Source organism: Molothrus aeneus, chromosome 3 (assembly GCF_037042795.1).
Source record: "Molothrus aeneus isolate 106 chromosome 3, BPBGC_Maene_1.0, whole genome shotgun sequence".
Taxonomy (NCBI): Eukaryota; Metazoa; Chordata; class Aves; order Passeriformes; family Icteridae; genus Molothrus; species Molothrus aeneus.
The window spans coordinates 72,922,162-72,939,260 of NC_089648.1; the positions used below are offsets into that span (position 1 = coordinate 72,922,162).

General features: G+C 41.8%; 1 protein-coding gene across 6 annotated transcripts in view; it reads left to right on the forward strand.

The window, feature by feature from the left end:
* The window catches only part of PUM2 (pumilio RNA binding family member 2), a 68,714-nt gene extending 58,189 nt beyond the window's left edge, over positions 1–10,525 (forward strand). For 3 of the 6 annotated variants that reach the window (XM_066547167.1, XM_066547171.1, XM_066547168.1), the window contains 7 exons: positions 295–424; positions 1,974–2,108; positions 2,371–2,508; positions 4,194–4,319; positions 4,860–4,981; positions 6,674–6,866; positions 7,605–10,525. In XM_066547167.1, coding sequence (XP_066403264.1) covers positions 295–424; positions 1,974–2,108; positions 2,371–2,508; positions 4,194–4,319; positions 4,860–4,981; positions 6,674–6,866; positions 7,605–7,736 — 976 coding nt within the window. In that variant the 3' untranslated portion in view covers positions 7,737–10,525. The remainder of the gene's footprint in view (positions 1–294; positions 425–1,973; positions 2,109–2,370; positions 2,509–4,193; positions 4,320–4,859; positions 4,982–6,673; positions 6,867–7,604) is intronic. The other 3 variants (XM_066547169.1, XM_066547172.1, XM_066547170.1) reach the window with 1 other exon arrangement.
* Positions 10,526–17,099: the final 6,574 nt, after the last annotated feature.

Sequence of the window (17,099 nt, forward strand, 5' to 3'; positions counted from 1 at the left end):
GATTAAGAAAACAAAATATGTGGCATCTGGAATGTACAACTATTTTTTGTCAGTACATCATCAAGTACTTAGTTACTGTTATTCTTTTCATCTTTAACGCTTTTCAAATGAAAGTTTTTAATCTTAATTTTAGTAAAATGTATCCTTTTATATGCAGAGGCACTACTTTCATTTTAATAAATTTTATAAATGTTGACTGCTTTCTTTAGAGTGTTGAGGTGTCTCATTGAAACAGTGTTTGAGAGGTTTTCCTGTTGTTGATGCAAAGCATAATGTACCTTTTTTTGCACTTAGATTTATACAGCAAAAGCTGGAGCGAGCTACTCCAGCTGAGCGCCAGATGGTATTTAATGAGATCCTGCAAGCAGCCTATCAGTTGATGACTGATGTATTTGGAAACTATGTAATACAGAAGTTCTTTGAGGTAAGCATAGCACTAAGTGTATGGATGGACATGCAAATGAAGTGCTGTAAATCTGATTAAATTTAACTGGTCTTGCCATAACACTATAGCAGAATTCTGCATGACTTCCACAGAACCCAAGGGTGTAACTCTGGATGGGTGTTTTCTGTTCTGTATCCGGTGGTTTTTGCCATAATGGACATGGTTTCTCCTTACACTGATGGTGCATATGTTGGTGAAACTTTGCACATTGAGGCTTCACAAACCTCTGAGCAGAACTTACAGGGACTTTCAGCAGATGAAAGGGAACATAAGTATTTGGAAAATGCTTTTGATTGGTTACTGCATCGTGGTACAGAATGGTCTGGAAAATGCACTTGCGCTCAACCAGTCTGTGTGAGCTTCATCCAGTGCTGTGTATGGGGAAACTCCCATAAAATGTACAAAGGCAGAAGAATTTTGAGTAAAGGGTATCCATCATAAGATACATCCAATATTACTACAACTAGTATTTTAAACAGATTCGTCTTCTCTTAAAAACTATGTGGTAAAAAAAAAGCTTCATCAAAGAATTACAAGATTTGGCTTGCAGAGAGAAGAGAAAAGTAATGCCTGTGTCCTGGGAAAAGTTATATGTAGGAAAGGTATCTAGTATAATGTACTTTAAATCAAGGGCCATATCAAAGACTTGTGGTGAGAAGGTGAAGCTGGAAAATGTCCAGTAAGAATAAGATACTTGCTGTAAACAAGAATGTGATTTCTAATAGTCTATAAAATAATGTGCTCATTTTTTTAACTTCTTTTTTAATAACCAGTCAAAATATCTTCTGTAAACTGTCACTGACATATGATATACAAGATTTTGATTTTGCTTAAGGGTCATCATTTGCTGTTTTTTCCATAATGTTAAGTTGGATGAACACACAGTTAATCATTGTTAGCTGAGTGTTTTCATCTTAATTCTGCAGAACACTTCTCAACAAAAGTGCGTGTGGCCTTACTTGTAATAGGGGACCTCATTTTACTGTAAAGGTAGGCAGCTGAAGTTGTTGGTCAGGCTTTCTTCAGAGCTGACTACAGGTGTGGAGTTTGACAATTCTCAGCAATGCTGCAAGAATATTGCTGTGACACCAACTGGTTGTCCAGCTGGTCACTTCTGTGTCCTCTCTTACAAGATGTGATATACGCTACACAAGTTTTGAGATAGAAAATTTATTTGGATTCATACATAATAGTGACCTGTGATCAGTTGGCAGTATAATTTATTCGAAAAAGTGGTTTATTGCACTTAAATATTCCTACAGACAGACAAATATAAACTATATTATTACTTCTGCTGTCTTTCAAGGTCATGCATTTGATAGCAGGTATGTGAACTAGTTGTGGAATATTACAAAATGTTGCATTTAGAAAAGAAAAGCTTCTGGTAAATATCCCCACCAAAATACAAAGTGAAAAATTACTCAAATGCTACAGTCATGTACATCTTGACAATATTTACTCTGACATGTAAATTCCAGCATGCTGCAGTATGTCTTCATTTGTTAACAGCATATTTATTTCCTTTTAGTTTGGAAGCCTGGATCAGAAGTTAGCCCTAGCAACACGCATCCGTGGTCACGTTCTGCCATTGGCCCTGCAGATGTACGGCTGTCGTGTCATCCAGAAAGCTCTCGAGTCAATCTCACCTGACCAGCAGGTAATTGTAAGTTAGAGCAATGCTTTTTTCATTTTATTTATTTTTATTGTATCCCTCCTTTTACTTGATTAAATTGATGATTATTCCCTTCATCATGAAATATGCTGGGGGGCTAAAGTAGGTGTTTAAATGAAAGTACTGAGGTACACAGTTAACACCATTGAATATGAAGGTTGGAGTCAGGATGAAATTAAATTTTTCCCCATTTAAGGAAGGAGGGGTGGGGGAAATACCATCATAAAGACAAGGATAATCTTTGTTTTTCCAGAACGAAATGGTGAAAGAGCTGGATGGCCATGTTCTGAAATGTGTGAAGGATCAAAATGGAAACCACGTCGTACAAAAATGCATTGAGTGTGTTCAGCCCCAGTCGCTCCAGTTCATCATTGATGCATTCAAAGGACAGGTAGTGCCAATTGTTCATTTCCTCTTTGCAGGTTGCTTAGATTTCACAGAAGAAGATTTGAAGGTTTTTGTCCATCATTTGCATGTACAAGATAGCATTTGCCACTTTGCACTCAGCTTATTTTAAGTAGAATGAAAAAGGGAATGATGGCATGAAAAGCTGTTGGAGAGGCAATTAACATGCTGTAAAAAAATGAATTTGTTGGAGATAAGGCTCTAGAAAGACATATTTGTGTATGTATTATAAATAATAATAAATATTTATGTAATATAAATACATAAAAGGGACTTTGCATGCCCAGGCTTTGTGTTTGTGTGTTGCAATAGCACCATTTGACATTGCCTTCACAGCTCTTGGCAGGGCCATTTTTTATATAATAATAACAATGTACCTGCTCTCTAGTATACATTTTTCATTAAAAATTACATTTTCCTGTCCTGTTGCACATGTGTCTTTCAGTGTTTCCCAATGAATGTCAGTCCTTAAGGAACTGCAGTGATGAAATTCACTAATCTGTTCCCTACATATGGACTAGTGTGAAGGGGGTGTAGTATTTGTTTACTTCAGATTGGGGTTTTTGTTTTGTTTCCAAAAAAGCATTATTACTGTAAGATTGATATTGTGCTGCAGGCTAGTGAATGTGCTGCAGCTAAATAACATTTTAATCCTCTGAGACAAGTGTGTACTTTTATAGTCTTGAGAAGAATTGTAAATAGAATAGTAAAAATATTACTAACTTGGCTATATAACTAAATTTTACTTTAATGGATGGCCAAATGTATTTCCTAATAAAATGTACAATATCTTTCTCATTTTACACAACAGCAATACCTGAATTGTTGTTGTACATAGTACTAAATTGCATACAAAGGTTTCTAGGGTTTGGTCTTTTTACACCAAAAAGTGTGTATGAGGGTGTATGAGGTACGTGAGATGCATTTTTTAAACTGTAAATAGAGCTCCTTGACTAAAGTGTGAGTTTATGTACTGAACATCCATCCTAAGCACCAAGTAATTGCATATAGAAAATAGTAGCTAATGTGAAATGGCAAATGAAAAATGTCACACTTGTGATATTACTTATAATTTTCTCCCGCATTTGAGTTGATGCCTAATCATACAAGATTCTGTGTTTAGTCCTGACCAGCAATGACATTTTTGGAATTACTTCCCAAATCACAAATGTAGCTTCAGGAGAAGCAAGCAGAAGGAATAAGCAAGATTTGGCTGTGTGTTTTGAGTAGTTATTTACAAACTTTGTATCTGTAACTGGGAGCTTATTGTGTTTACTGGAACATGGCATTGGTGAAAATCAGCCACTGTTACTGAATTCCTTTTTATAGGGGTCAAAGTCTTTAAATCTGAAAAGAATGTAAAAAGGAAAGCTTGAAAGTTTAACAGCAATTACCTAAGGGTCATACTTCCAGGCTTTCCTCTGCAGCTATGTAGGCTAGAAACATTGTAATGAACACTTGGGTTCTTGTATGTTTTCTGGAGTCCTTGACACACAAAAACCTGCTTTTTCATCTTTTCCTGACTTTTCCTGGAAATGGAATTCTGGTCTAGGCAGACAAAACTTTTTTTTTAGTAGTAGTTGGTATGTTCAGTTCCATTTCGAATGCAGCAATATTGCAATAGATGTGAGCTTCAGTTGGTTTAATTCAGTTTGCAATCCTGTTTTCAAGGTATTTGTGCTTTCAACTCATCCATATGGTTGTAGAGTAATCCAGCGTATTCTGGAGCACTGCACTGCTGAGCAGACTCTGCCAATCTTAGAAGAGCTGCATCAACACACAGAGCAGCTGGTGCAGGTCAGTGCATGTAGGCTCATTGTTAATGCACTTCAGAGTTTTTTCTTATCATCATTTACTCCTGTATCCTAGTTTAAATGCATTTGCCTCTTTTTAGTTTTGTAGACATTGATTTTTTTTTTGTTTTTCTTTCCTTCTGTAGTTTTAATGAAAATGAATGTGGAAGTTGGGAGGCAAAGAAGATGTAAAAAGCAATTTTCTTACACTTTTGACTGTAGCTTGGTGTTCAGGGGAATATTACAGCTGTTTAAAAAGTATGATCTTAAATTTGAGGACTTCTTTCTTTAAGAGGATAAAAGATACTCTGCAGAACACTGGTTTTACAAATTATTTACATTTTTCATGTAAAATATGTGGTCCATTAAGTAATTCTTGATGAAATATTTCTTGCATCACTTTGCTTCTGTAATTTTGACATTATTGTTTTTTCCTTGTATCCATGCAAAGAGTAATTTCATACTGTATGCTTACATACCACAGCTGTCAGTACTCATTATTTGGTATGAACACAAAAGAAAATTTAAGTCATCTTATTTTCAGGATCAATATGGAAATTACGTTATTCAACATGTACTGGAGCATGGTCGTCCTGAAGACAAAAGCAAAATTGTTTCAGAAATAAGAGGAAAAGTTCTAGCTCTGAGTCAGCACAAATTTGCCAGGTATTGCATAACTTTCATATACTAAAAATTCATTAACCTTGTAAAGTTGTAATACTGGATTTATTTCTTGTGTTACTAAAGGGATACAATAATTTTTTTTGTTTATCTTACCCCCTGAAATTCCATATTTTTATAGAGATGAATGGTAGTGATATTTTTTTACTAGGTTTGGGGAAGGGAAGAGACAAATGTTCTGTAGCAAAACAAAGGAGGTTCTGTGGGTTTATGGGATGGCTTTTGTTCACTTTGTGCAAGGGCAGGTAACAGGTTCCAGGTTTTCATGTAAGGATGCCCAGAGCCAGGCGAAAAGCTCTGCTGGAACTTGAGTGATTTGCTGATGACGATGAGCTGGGACCTGCTGACTCTCAATCCAGCCTAGCAATTTGCAAGTAAAACAAGGCTAGCTTTAAAAAATGGTAGTTCAGTCTGACAAGGATTTTCTGTGTTAGAAAGTCTGAAAGACTGCTGTAGGAGGACTGAACTATTCTGAAATTGGAACCTACAACTCCTCCCTTTGTGCTTTTTGCTGAAATATGGATTATGTGCCTTTTGTGAAGAAAAAATACACCTGAGAATTCATTCTAGGTGATTTAGTGAGAGTAACCTTGTCATCAAAATGACATAGTAATGCACTGTGACTTTATGGGAGCATTTGTTTTAAAAACTGCTAGCAAACCAGTTTATTTAGATTTTTTTTTTTTTGCCTGAATAGAACTTTTCAAAACTCTCTAACTTGCTTAATTTCTAAAGCACAGTTTTAGGACTGGGATCATTTTGCTATGTTACAAGCTTTGATGGCCTCTCCTGCTTCTGAAATAAACTGGAAGGTCAGAGACTTGCTCTACAAAAGAATATTTGATGGAATCTCTGATGTAGGCATGCTCCTGGAAAGTGCATTTATTCAAAAAGCAGGAGTCTTCATACCTGGCATTCTCTGTTGGGTCTTCAAAGGGCCCACAACCAAAATAGATGTGCTAGAACACATCTGCAGCCTGAAGTCCAGTATACCTATGTAGGTTCAGTGTAAAAGTCTCTCCTACCAGATAATCAGAAAATAACCCTGTCACATGGATGAAGTAATTGTGATGTGGTGACTTAACTTCCTCAGTCATTAGACTGGAAATTTGGAAATGAGAAATTGATGCGTTTGCAATATGCTCTTTACTGGCATTAAGAACTGGTAAACTTCCAGAGAAATTAATAGTAGTTACCTGAAAGAATGTTACCCCTCCAGTCCTATCAGAAATCAAGGCAACCCTGACAAAGGGAGGAAATTATGCATCTGACTCCATTGATATCAGAAAGCTAAATAATTACTTTATTATACTATATTATTCCATACTACATTACACTACATCTAAACTCAATCTGCACAAGCACTCAACTCAACTGAACAGAATCCTGTGACTGTCAGCCGACAGTCCCGACACACACGCGTGGATTCAATTGGTCAGTGAATCAAAACACTCACACCAGAATCCCATCACCAATTCCCTTCAGGTAAACAATCTTCCACAACATTCCACATGTTCCAAAACAGGAGCAGTAAATGAGATAAGAATTGGTTTTTTCTTTCTCTGAGGTTCCTTGCTGCAATTCCCAGAACTTATCCTTGGGAAGCTGTGCCTTGCTTTTCTCTGTGAGGAGAAATGCGGCCACACAGTCCCACCATGGACTTGCCTTCTTTTTCAGCAACGTGGTGGAGAAGTGCGTGACGCATGCGTCGCGCGCGGAGCGAGCCCTGCTGATCGACGAGGTGTGCTGCCAGAACGACGGCCCGCACAGTGCCTTATACACCATGATGAAGGACCAGTACGCCAACTACGTCGTGCAGAAGATGATCGACATGGCCGAGCCCGCCCAGAGGAAGATCATCATGCACAAGGTATGGGCGTGCATGCTTGCAGGGATTCGGAAAAACGTCTGGGAGCTGTTCTGCCACAGCACCTTCCCCTGCAGATGTAAAACTCAACGCTTCTGTAATCTAGAGCTTGATGACATTTCCCAAGCTCCATGACATTCAGTGGAGCTTGGTAAAGGAGAAAACATTCAGGTGTCTGAGCACTGAGCTAAAAAAGGAAAGTTTCAGTAGTTGGATTTCATCTTCTGTCTTCATGCCAGGTTTTATGTGAAAATACTTCTAACAGGAAAATGTAGTATCTGTCATCACTATTAATATAACAGGAGAAATACTTGTTTTCTCTTTTTATTTCCTGATTGTGGGTATAAATCCACTCTGCAGTTCCCCCAAAAAGAGATTCCCACACTTCCTAGCATTTCTACTTCCAGGCACATTTCTACTTAAGAATATCCAGACATGGAGAAGTGTGCTGTTGCCATAATGGCCAGAGGCTATTTAACACAGGGCCCAAGATATTCCTGCAGTAGCTCTGCTTCCCCCAGTCACCAACAGGGCTCTCCCACAAAGTACTGCCTCCGTTTTCCTGCAAGAGGAACATCAGTTATTTGATGAGTCAAAATCACCAGTTTTACATCTTTCCAGAAACTCCCAGCACTTTGAAATACAGGCTTCTGGCATCTTTTTGCATAATTTTTTCAAAGTGTAGTCACCTCTACTTAAAAGTGTGGATGTTAAAAAAGCCAAACGTGTTTCTTATTACAGATTCGACCTCACATCACGACTCTGCGTAAATACACCTATGGCAAACACATTCTGGCCAAGCTGGAGAAGTATTATCTGAAGAACAGTGCTGATCTGGGGCCAATTGGTGGACCACCAAATGGGATGCTGTAAAAGACAAAGAGAAACAGAAGAAAAATTAAATTGTGAATTATCAAAACCTACAACTTAACTCTAAATGTTCTGATTTTTTTAAATCTATTTATTGACTTTGTTCATCCATTTGTAAAATTTTTATTCTTGTGTATATTTTTGGGGAGTGAATTGTTAAAAAAAATCTCCAGCCCTGATCCGGAGACCTATCAGATTGGATGGCTGGCAAAGCACAGAATGCCTGTATATGATGTAATTGTATCAAAATAGCTGTCACATATTTTGTAAATTTTTACCTTGTAAAGTCACTGAAATAGTTTTTAAAGGGAAAAAGTACAGTATTCTTTTAATACACTGGCTTGCAATCTGGTAGGTCTACCCAGCATCATAGCACAACAGGTTTATAGAGTTGTATATAGAATTAATCCTTATTTTTCCCTTTTGTGTGAAGTCTTTTATACCAGATTAAAATTGATCAGCTGCATAAACATTATTTAACATGTTGAAAAGTTAAGTTGTATTTTGGTGGTTCACAACATCCTATCCAAATAACAAACAGGGCACAGCAAATTAAAGTAGGGATGAACAAAACGATGGAAACTTTAAAAGACTAGGTTTTGGCACTTGCTGTGGATACAGGTTTTTTTAAATCATGCCCTAAGGTTTTCTCTAGCGATGTATTAAAAATAAAGTGCTGTATATACTTATATATTTAATTGTTGTACAAGGTAGAGCGATTAAAATGATGGTGGTACTTCCATTCAGCAAAGTACTCTGTTGGAAAAGGAGTGAACCTGTATTAACTTTACAGTCAGTTTTACAATGCAGGAAGAGTAGAGATATGTATTTTTTTATTTTGCATATAGAATTGTAAGGATTTGAAAGTGTTGAGCATTTATTTTGCTTTCTCACTGTAGATGCAAAAAATAGGTAATGATAAAGAGAAGGGGCCACTGAAAAGTAAACTTGATAGCTCAACATTTAAGCATGATTGATTAAATATTCAGATAGCTTTTTGCTTCCTATAAATATATGCATTGTATACGTGTAGTTAATAGGTGTAAGTTTACAGTTTGAAAACAAATCTCTCGTTTCGATGTTTATTACAAAGCCTTGCTAATTTAGTAGTGATGCTTACCTTGGTTGTACAGATGTACATTTGTAAACCTTCATGCTGTAAATGTAATTTGTTTTACTCCTTTTTGGGACAAAAATTTGCATTTTAGTGTATATTCATATCCTCATTCCCTTCTTTCCCCCGGCATATAGTGTTGTATAATGTAAATTTATTTCAGCAAATCAAGAGTGATTTTTTTAAAATTCTATCTTTATATGGTTTCAAAAATATGAACCGGCTTTCTTTTTATCTATTGTGAGAAACATTATGTTTTGTTTATAACATAGCTGTTGAATCTGTTCATATGGACACTTTGGGAAATCAATCTGTTCAAATTTTAAATCAGGATAAATAAGCATAGTAAGAAGTGGACTGAAATATTTGGTTATTACAGAAACCAATGCTTCTTCCATCTTAATAAATGTGGCATGAATTTTTTGTACAGAAGAGTACTGTATTTTTGAATAGCCTTCTCGCAGCGTAAAGCAAATATGTATGATACTGTCGATTTTTTTCTCTGGACATAAGACATTGTAACAGTAACATAAAGATGATGTACATATACAAGCGGCCTTATGTACATTTCCCAATGATCTTTTTAAGGCAGAATTGTGACCATATGTGTATAATTAAAATCCTTTTTAATCCTTTGCCTATGGAAATATTTTGGAAAAAGCTTACTTTGTATATTCAGTTTCTGAAAGATAAAGAAAGTGCTTTGTATGTTGTTGAAGTAAGTATTTTGTGTAAAATGTTCATTTGGATGGCTTAACCTAAAGTTTTGATCAACGTGGTAGTTTGGAAACAACGTCTTGAGCATTGATCAAATAAAAGGCTGTTTTGGTAGGGGTGTGATCATGAGAAAGAAAATAGTAGTGGTACAAACTTGTATGAGGAATTCTGTCATGTTACTGTTGGTACCAGGGTTACATAACTGTTATCTAGCAGACATCTGAGGCGCTGTGTTTCTAATGGTAGTGAGAACTCCTTAATAGGCAAATGGCAAAGTCTCTTCCGGCCTACTTCCAGTGCCTGCATGAAGTGAAGTAGGAGGCCTCGTTATTTTGAGTAAGCACAATTCTAATTGTCAAGTAGTTTTTGCATGGCAGTTCACAAAATTCCTCCCCAGAGGTACCAGCCCAGTCATTGGAGCCAGAGCTTTCCTGTAGTCACCCAAAGGATGACTTTGAGCCACTCCTTTGGACACATCAATTCTCAGTGACTGTCTTTACCCTGTGAACCTGTGCCGTGTGTTATAATCCACAGAGCCGGCATTCCTTCAACACCTAAAACAGTACAGCAGGCTTTTGGGGATGTCCAGGCAGAAACTGAAAATGTCTCTGTACTTTGTCCCTGCAGCACTCATGCCATGGTTGAATTTAAACAGTCCTGTAACTGTCATCCTTGGTGCTTTCAATATCTTGAGTATAATCTTCCACTTGCTCTCCTGAGATCATTTGTGCACAAATTCTATCCAGGAACATGAAAATCACTGGATTTCCTTTCAACTATTTTAAGGTTTGGGTAGAACCACTAGACTTTTTGCTCAAGTATTGCTTTTTGATATAGATTGTTTACGGACCAGTTTGATTAGGTTTGACTCCAGGTGGCTCGTATTGAATAATGTAATGTTCACGTGTATATACTGTAAAAATCAAAATGAAAATGTGTGAATAACACTGTGTGAAATATATCTGGTCTTGTGTTTTTCCTGTAGGAAAGCAGCCATATTCTTTTGTGACTTACCTGTGTCTGTGGAGCTCAGCTTTGGGAAGGTGCTCGCTCACTTGTTCTGATAGGAACTGGGCAATTATTGAAGAACCCTGGATTAGATCATTACATTTTGAGAGGGCACTTTTGAGCGGCTAAACCTTCCTATTTTATACAATGTCTTTACTGATGCCTAGTGAAAGCTACAGCCTGGTGACAGTTTCTTTTTACATCCCTGCATTCAGGATGAGTTCAGGAGCATTTAAGGGGGTTTGCTTTCAAATGAGAGAAGAAATTGTTAGCTCTCTGTGGCACCCCCGGATCCACTCTCATTTCTGTTACTTCCCAGGAGGTTTTTCAAAAGACCGTTTTTAGCTGAAAGTGTAGAGTGAAATGGACTGACAGCACAGGAAACGAGCCTGGTGGGAAATAACTCACCTAAGGGGCCCCTGTGGACAGAACAGTCATAATGCCCATCCCTCCATCCCTGACTTTTCCATCAGAGCATGGAGAAAATTGAGGTTTTGGGGTCATAATGCTTAGACGTTTTAAAGCGCTGATGCAAATTCAGAAACCAATTTAGTCACTGTTTTCTCTTCTCCAAGGGACGTGCGTTTGGAGAGATGCTCACCGCAGCACAACAGTGAGGTTGGGCTCCATGGGAGTGTTTGATGCTCAGCATTCCAGTAACTGGGAAAGTGGGTTAACAGTGGGGTGATGACAACTCCCACCATGTCATTCGGGGAAGCTGAGAGAATGCAAAAGCATTTTAACAGCCAGTGACTGGTCATTGAACCAGCAGATTGCATGCAAGTCATGCATCTGGGGAGAGAACTCGGGGCAAACGACAGCACTGCCCCTGCAGCCAGGGTGGCCACAGCACTCCAGTGAGGAATTCTGCATGGAGCGGTGCCTGAGCATCCTGTGTCCTGAGAGTGGCAGACCCTGCCCCCGTGGTGACACAGTTCTGCTGCTTGAGGAAGGAAAGGGGAGCCCCATGAGCTGTGTGGTCTGAGCTGTTGCAGCCCACGGCAGGGCAGGAGTGGCTGTTGGTTTGTTAACACAGCGGTTCACGTCATTCCACGCTGCCAGTAGCACCTGAAGTCTCATTGGTCTGTGGGCAGCACTGATGTGATGAGCTACAGGCAGTGCTTTACTCAGCCCAAACAGTTTCAGATACACAGGCACTATCTGTGCCCAAAGGATGCTGATTCAAGCACCTCTTGGCTTGGGAACGAGGAAGCTTGGTTCCTTTCAGGGATATATCCCTCTTGGGGCTCTGCTTGGTTCCTGATGTTGGGCTAGGGAGGTGTGGGAGAACTTGGCAAGTGTAGATCCTGCCACCCAGGAAGAGACAATCTGAGATGCTGCAGAGTGAGCCTGGGGTGTTTGCTCTCCTGTGCAGCAGAGCACCCCAGGCCAGCCCAACTCCAGAAGGGGTTAAAAACCAGCAGTCATCACAGAAAGAGTCACACATGGAGAGGATGAAAGGATGTCTGTCCATCCAGCGTTGATAGTGCTCCAGAGCTGATACAGGACATGGGCCTTCCTGAGCTAGTGCAGAAAAGGCAGTAACTGCTTTGGCCAGGAGAATGAACCAGATCCCAACATCACACATTAGGTGTCAGAACACAGAGGCTGTGGGGTGGGGGAGCGACCACCCTGCACCGAGGCAGGGAGGGGTGGGGAAGACCAAGCTTAGGGATTTACCTGAGCTGCTGGTGCTCCTAGTGAGGAGGTGCACGGGCGTTTCCTGCGTTGGACGGAGCCTGCTCCCTCTGCAGGCTCGCTCTGTGGTTAGGGAACTTTGCGCCCAGCAAACGAGATGCTTGAATTAGTTTCCATTACCAGCCTCAGGGTTTTGAACCCACCTCCCTCACTTCACAAGCATTTTCCTAACCACAAGGAGCTGGGCGGGTTTACTTTCTACTCCTGAATTTGGGCTGGGCCTTTAGCACAGCTCCATTCATTGCATCACAAAGAGCACAAGATGGAGCATGACTCCTAAAGCATGCAGGTGGGAGTTGGAAGTTCTGCACCTGAGATCCTTGTCTCCACCTCGATTCTCCCAGACTCAATGCAAAATATATCTCGGGAGCAGCATTCCCCCATCATTATCAGACTGGAAACTTTCCAGAGGTTTTATAAAAGGCAGCTGAAATGCAGGAAGACCTATTCTAAAGACCCTCTTTCTTTCGTTAATAAGAACAAACATTGGAATAAAACGTTCAGCTTCTCACCAGTATCAGTACTGTGGGCACAGGAGGCCTTCTGTCTCTTGCTCTTCTGCTTGCACAGTGCCTACCCAACCTCAAACTCCCCAGATCTGCAAACAAGAGCCGGGGCGCATTGCAGGTGACACAGCTGGTGTGCAAGAACATCGAGTGGGCGGGGAGAAACCCCTCACATAGCTGAGCCCTAATGAGCTTCGTTTGAGCTTCAGACCTGCCTGGAGGGCTCAGATTTCCTGGCAGCCGCACAGCACCGCAGCCCTTCCTCAGCCTGGCTGCTGGATCGTTTCCCAGCCCAGCCTCGGGGAGCGAGGCAGCCCTGCCCCAGCACAGCCGTGCTCAGGTGCTGGAGGCTGGGGGAGGGCTGCCTGCTTGTCTGCTGATCACAGGGCAGGTTCACACGCTGCAGCTTCACAAACACTCGCTCTGAGGACTGGCTGCAGGTCGTACCCACAGCAGCAGAGCTGCCCCAGTACCTGAGTGCCACAGAGGAGTGTCACTCGTGGGCTCTGGGGGGCATTGGCCAAGCCTGCTGAGCTCCCTCTCCTTACAGGCGATGTTGGCTGTGCCTTCTCAGGCTGTGAGGCCACTGTCTGCTCCTGTCAAAGGGCTTCCCTCAGTGTTGGGGAAGCAGAACAGTTGCAGGTGTCAGGTCCCAAAGTAAAGGTCCCCAAAGACATACAACTGCTTACTGAGGGCTAATGGGAACTAAGAAGGGAAGTGTTACAGCAAGGGAACACACGCAGGTGGTGGCAGAAACACTGGCTAACAAGGGAGATGATGACAGCACATTTCACAGCTACATTCTCTTCTCCCAAATATAGGCACCCCATTCCCTGTCTAAACTGGAGGATCAAAAATTAAAGGTTCCCTGGTGGGAGTGAAGACTTCTCTTTCCTCCCCTATATAAACCTTATCTCCCTTTCTCTGAGACAGCTAAAATACAGGATCAGAAAGTATTTCCATTCCTCTCTGTACAGGATCAATTCAGGAGGAGAGATTTTGGGAGGCCATCCGTTCATACAGGCTGGATCTTGGAGAAGGATTCAGCCCCTTTGCCTGGGTGTGCCTAGATGCTGTTCCTTGCTCCACACCTGTGTGAGAACTGGATCCAGAGGCTGGTACAACAACCACAGCAATCACTCAGTAAGCAAGAATGAGAGGGCTGAAGCTGGGCTGAGTATGGGCAAACTCAGTGCAAATCACAGAGTCTGTTCCAACCCCTTGCATGGAGGGGTGGGATGAATGGAACAGAGTTCAACCCTATCAGAGATCCAAGCTATACACTGATCTCTTTCAAGAGAGCCATTTGGCTCTTAAAAAGCCTTTTTGTATGAAAGCTCACCATCTTAAGTACTCTAAAACTCACATGATGTCTCCTGTTTCCTTGAAACATCACGTGTCTCATGAGAACTAAGAGTTTGATTATTCATCCCAGTTTGGGAGTCATACAAGTTCACATCCTGCAGGGAAGGGCTCTATCATGCAGCCCTTCCTCATGTGCCACCCCCTCCATGCAGGGAACCAAAAGTTCAGAAGTCTGATCAGGGTGTTAAAGGTGACCCAGCCCACATTTCTGTGAAGTGCTGCACAGCCCTCACTGGCCACTTGGAGAAGGGATAACCCCACAGGGCCATGCAGCTACACCCCACCAGCGAGGCTATGGGGGAAATACCATCCCAGTTTAAAACCAAATCTGTTTAAATGTGGATGCTCCCAGGCAGACTCATCCACTGGGAACAGATCCTGTTGCATACTTTGGGATCTGGTGCCATTGGAGGAACCCTTGATCATCCAAGACATCTGGGCAGGGCAGGGAAACATTCTCTAGGAGCTTGCCTCAGCCAAACCTTTTATTCCAGCAGAATGTCTTAGATGGCACTGGACACTTTAATATACACAGTTGGTCTCTTCACCTAGAACATACCAGAAATCAGTAAGCAACATTTTATAAATCAATGGTTAAAAGGAGGAGGAAGAGAAGGGAGGGAGGGAAGAGAAGACAGGACTAGGCCCAAAGGGTTTGTTTGGAGTGGGAGTGAGAACAACTTTATACTGAAGAATGGAATGGGATGAGAGGTGATGAAATAAAGCATCTACATCTACACACACACACAAAACTTCTGCAACCACAGCGCAATAAACAACCATAAGGACCTTTTGGATTACAAATAATGGGAGAAGGGATGGAGAAGGCAGAAGGAGCACCTAAATGATGCTTTTAAAAAGTACATAATATAGTAATAATAGTAATAATACATACATAGTAATAATAGTAAAAAGAACACTTTATGCATTGCAAAACCTTCATTCCAGGCCTCCCTGTGAAGTATAGCTAATTTCACCGTCACCTTAAAAGAAACCAAACTAAAAAAAAAGGAAACAGAATAAAATTTGAGGCAATTAAAATATCTGTGTTCACCCCCTGTTGCAAATATCTTTGTTCACCCACAGTCAGTGCTGTCAGAGTGCAGCAGGCATCAGGCACACCTTCCACACTAAGCTGAAGCCCCTGGTAAACCCACAGCTTTCTCTTGCCCACAGACATGTAGGTCAGCAGTGCAGGACCCCCCCACTGCCCAACCAGTGTTACAGCCCTTGCTCCCGTCCTTCCCTCCAGCTCCTCGCCCATGTATGTGCCCTGCTGTGCCCCTGCCCTCCTCCCTGTGCCGGTCCCCAGTGGGGCAGATGCCCCCATGGAGGTGGCTCAGCCCCAGGAAGGCGCTGGCAGGCAGACACTGGAGCACAGCCCGGTCTCTGCCTCAGCCTTGCACCTGCACCACCCCTGCAGCACCGATCCACCCGCGGTAGGGGCATCCCCGCCCCCGGGAGCTGGGGAAAGGCGCTTTGAATGAATGCATGGGAAGGGCCAGGATGAGGGATGAGACAGGATGGGTGGGATCGGTGTTGAATCAATGCTCTGGCAGCCAGGGCCGGGAGGCACTTGCACCGCCTGGAGGGGTCGGCCAGGAGTGACTGCACTCAGCCCTCAGCCAGGGCTGCCGATGCCTGCGGGAGGGGGTAAGTGCCCTTGAAATGCGAAATGAAGGGTGATAATTGCAGCGAGATGCATCCGTTTGGTTAATCAGGAAGAAAACCTGTACGTTGTGTCTATCAATTTCACCACTTAGTCACCACTGGTGGCAAGAGGAAATGGTAAAACCTGTGGCTGGCCCCAGAGCCATCGTTCCTCAAAGACTTTCAGCCAGTCTGGGGTCCAGATCACCTCAGCTTGATGAATACGTAAAAAAACAACAGTATTTTTTACCATGTTCCAAATATCTGTTCTAATCAGCTGTTACTGAATTGGAACTAAAATCTCTGATGCAGTCTAGCCCTGCTCTCACAACTGCTCTGCTGCAGCATCTGCTTCTCCCAAGACCAGCTTTTTTGCATACGTAGGAGTATTAAACCTGCTTTGGCAGAATTCCTGAAGTTGGACGTGCTTACTCAAATTCTCCATGCAGCAGAAACACCTAACTCAAGACACTTGGCTGTTTAAAGGTGACAGTCTTGAAACTTATAGTCAACATGTTTCATGTGGACTGAATACTTCCATATTTTGGCTAAAACACTTTCATTTTTTCCTTCATTTGGGACTTTTTAACGAGCAGTACTGCTCTAGTTTGTGCAAAAACTGATAGCTAACTTCAAGGGTATGCTGTATATTGGGTATGGTCAGAGAGGAACAGGGACCACATTCCACGAGGAGAACTTTTATTAAAGTTTTGTGCAAGTTATTCAAGTATAACCTATCATAAGATAGAGCATAAGCCTCTATCACAAATCAGGACAATAAAGGAATACAGAGAAGATACAGGAGGCCTTTGACAAGAGATTATACCTCATTTGATCTGGAGTCCCCATCTCCCCCGGGCAAATAATGGGTCTCTGTGACACTGCCAGAGCCAGCTGTAGGATTAAAAATACACATATTTTATTGTCATTTATTGAGGTACTATAAAAGCACCAAGTATCACAGTTCCTATTTTGCAGGGTGGCAGGCAGCTGTACAGGGTCCAACTTCTCTCATGGTCAGAGGGTGTGCAACTCAGGCAATCTGCAAAACTTCTTCTCAGCACTTCCCCACTGAACACATGAAGAAAGCTCCTGTCCCCAGGGGGACCAGAGGATCAATGGAAAGCTCCCCTGGAAGAGCGGGGTGGCTGCCAGAGGGGAAGGTAACAGGTACCAAGCAGGGGGTGCTGTGGAAACAGGGTAGCTCTGTCCTCCCTGTGCTGCTTGCCTTTTCCCCAGAGTTCCTGCACTGCCTGCCTGTATGTTCCTGGGAGTCATGATACCCTTCTCTCCATGCTCATTTTCATG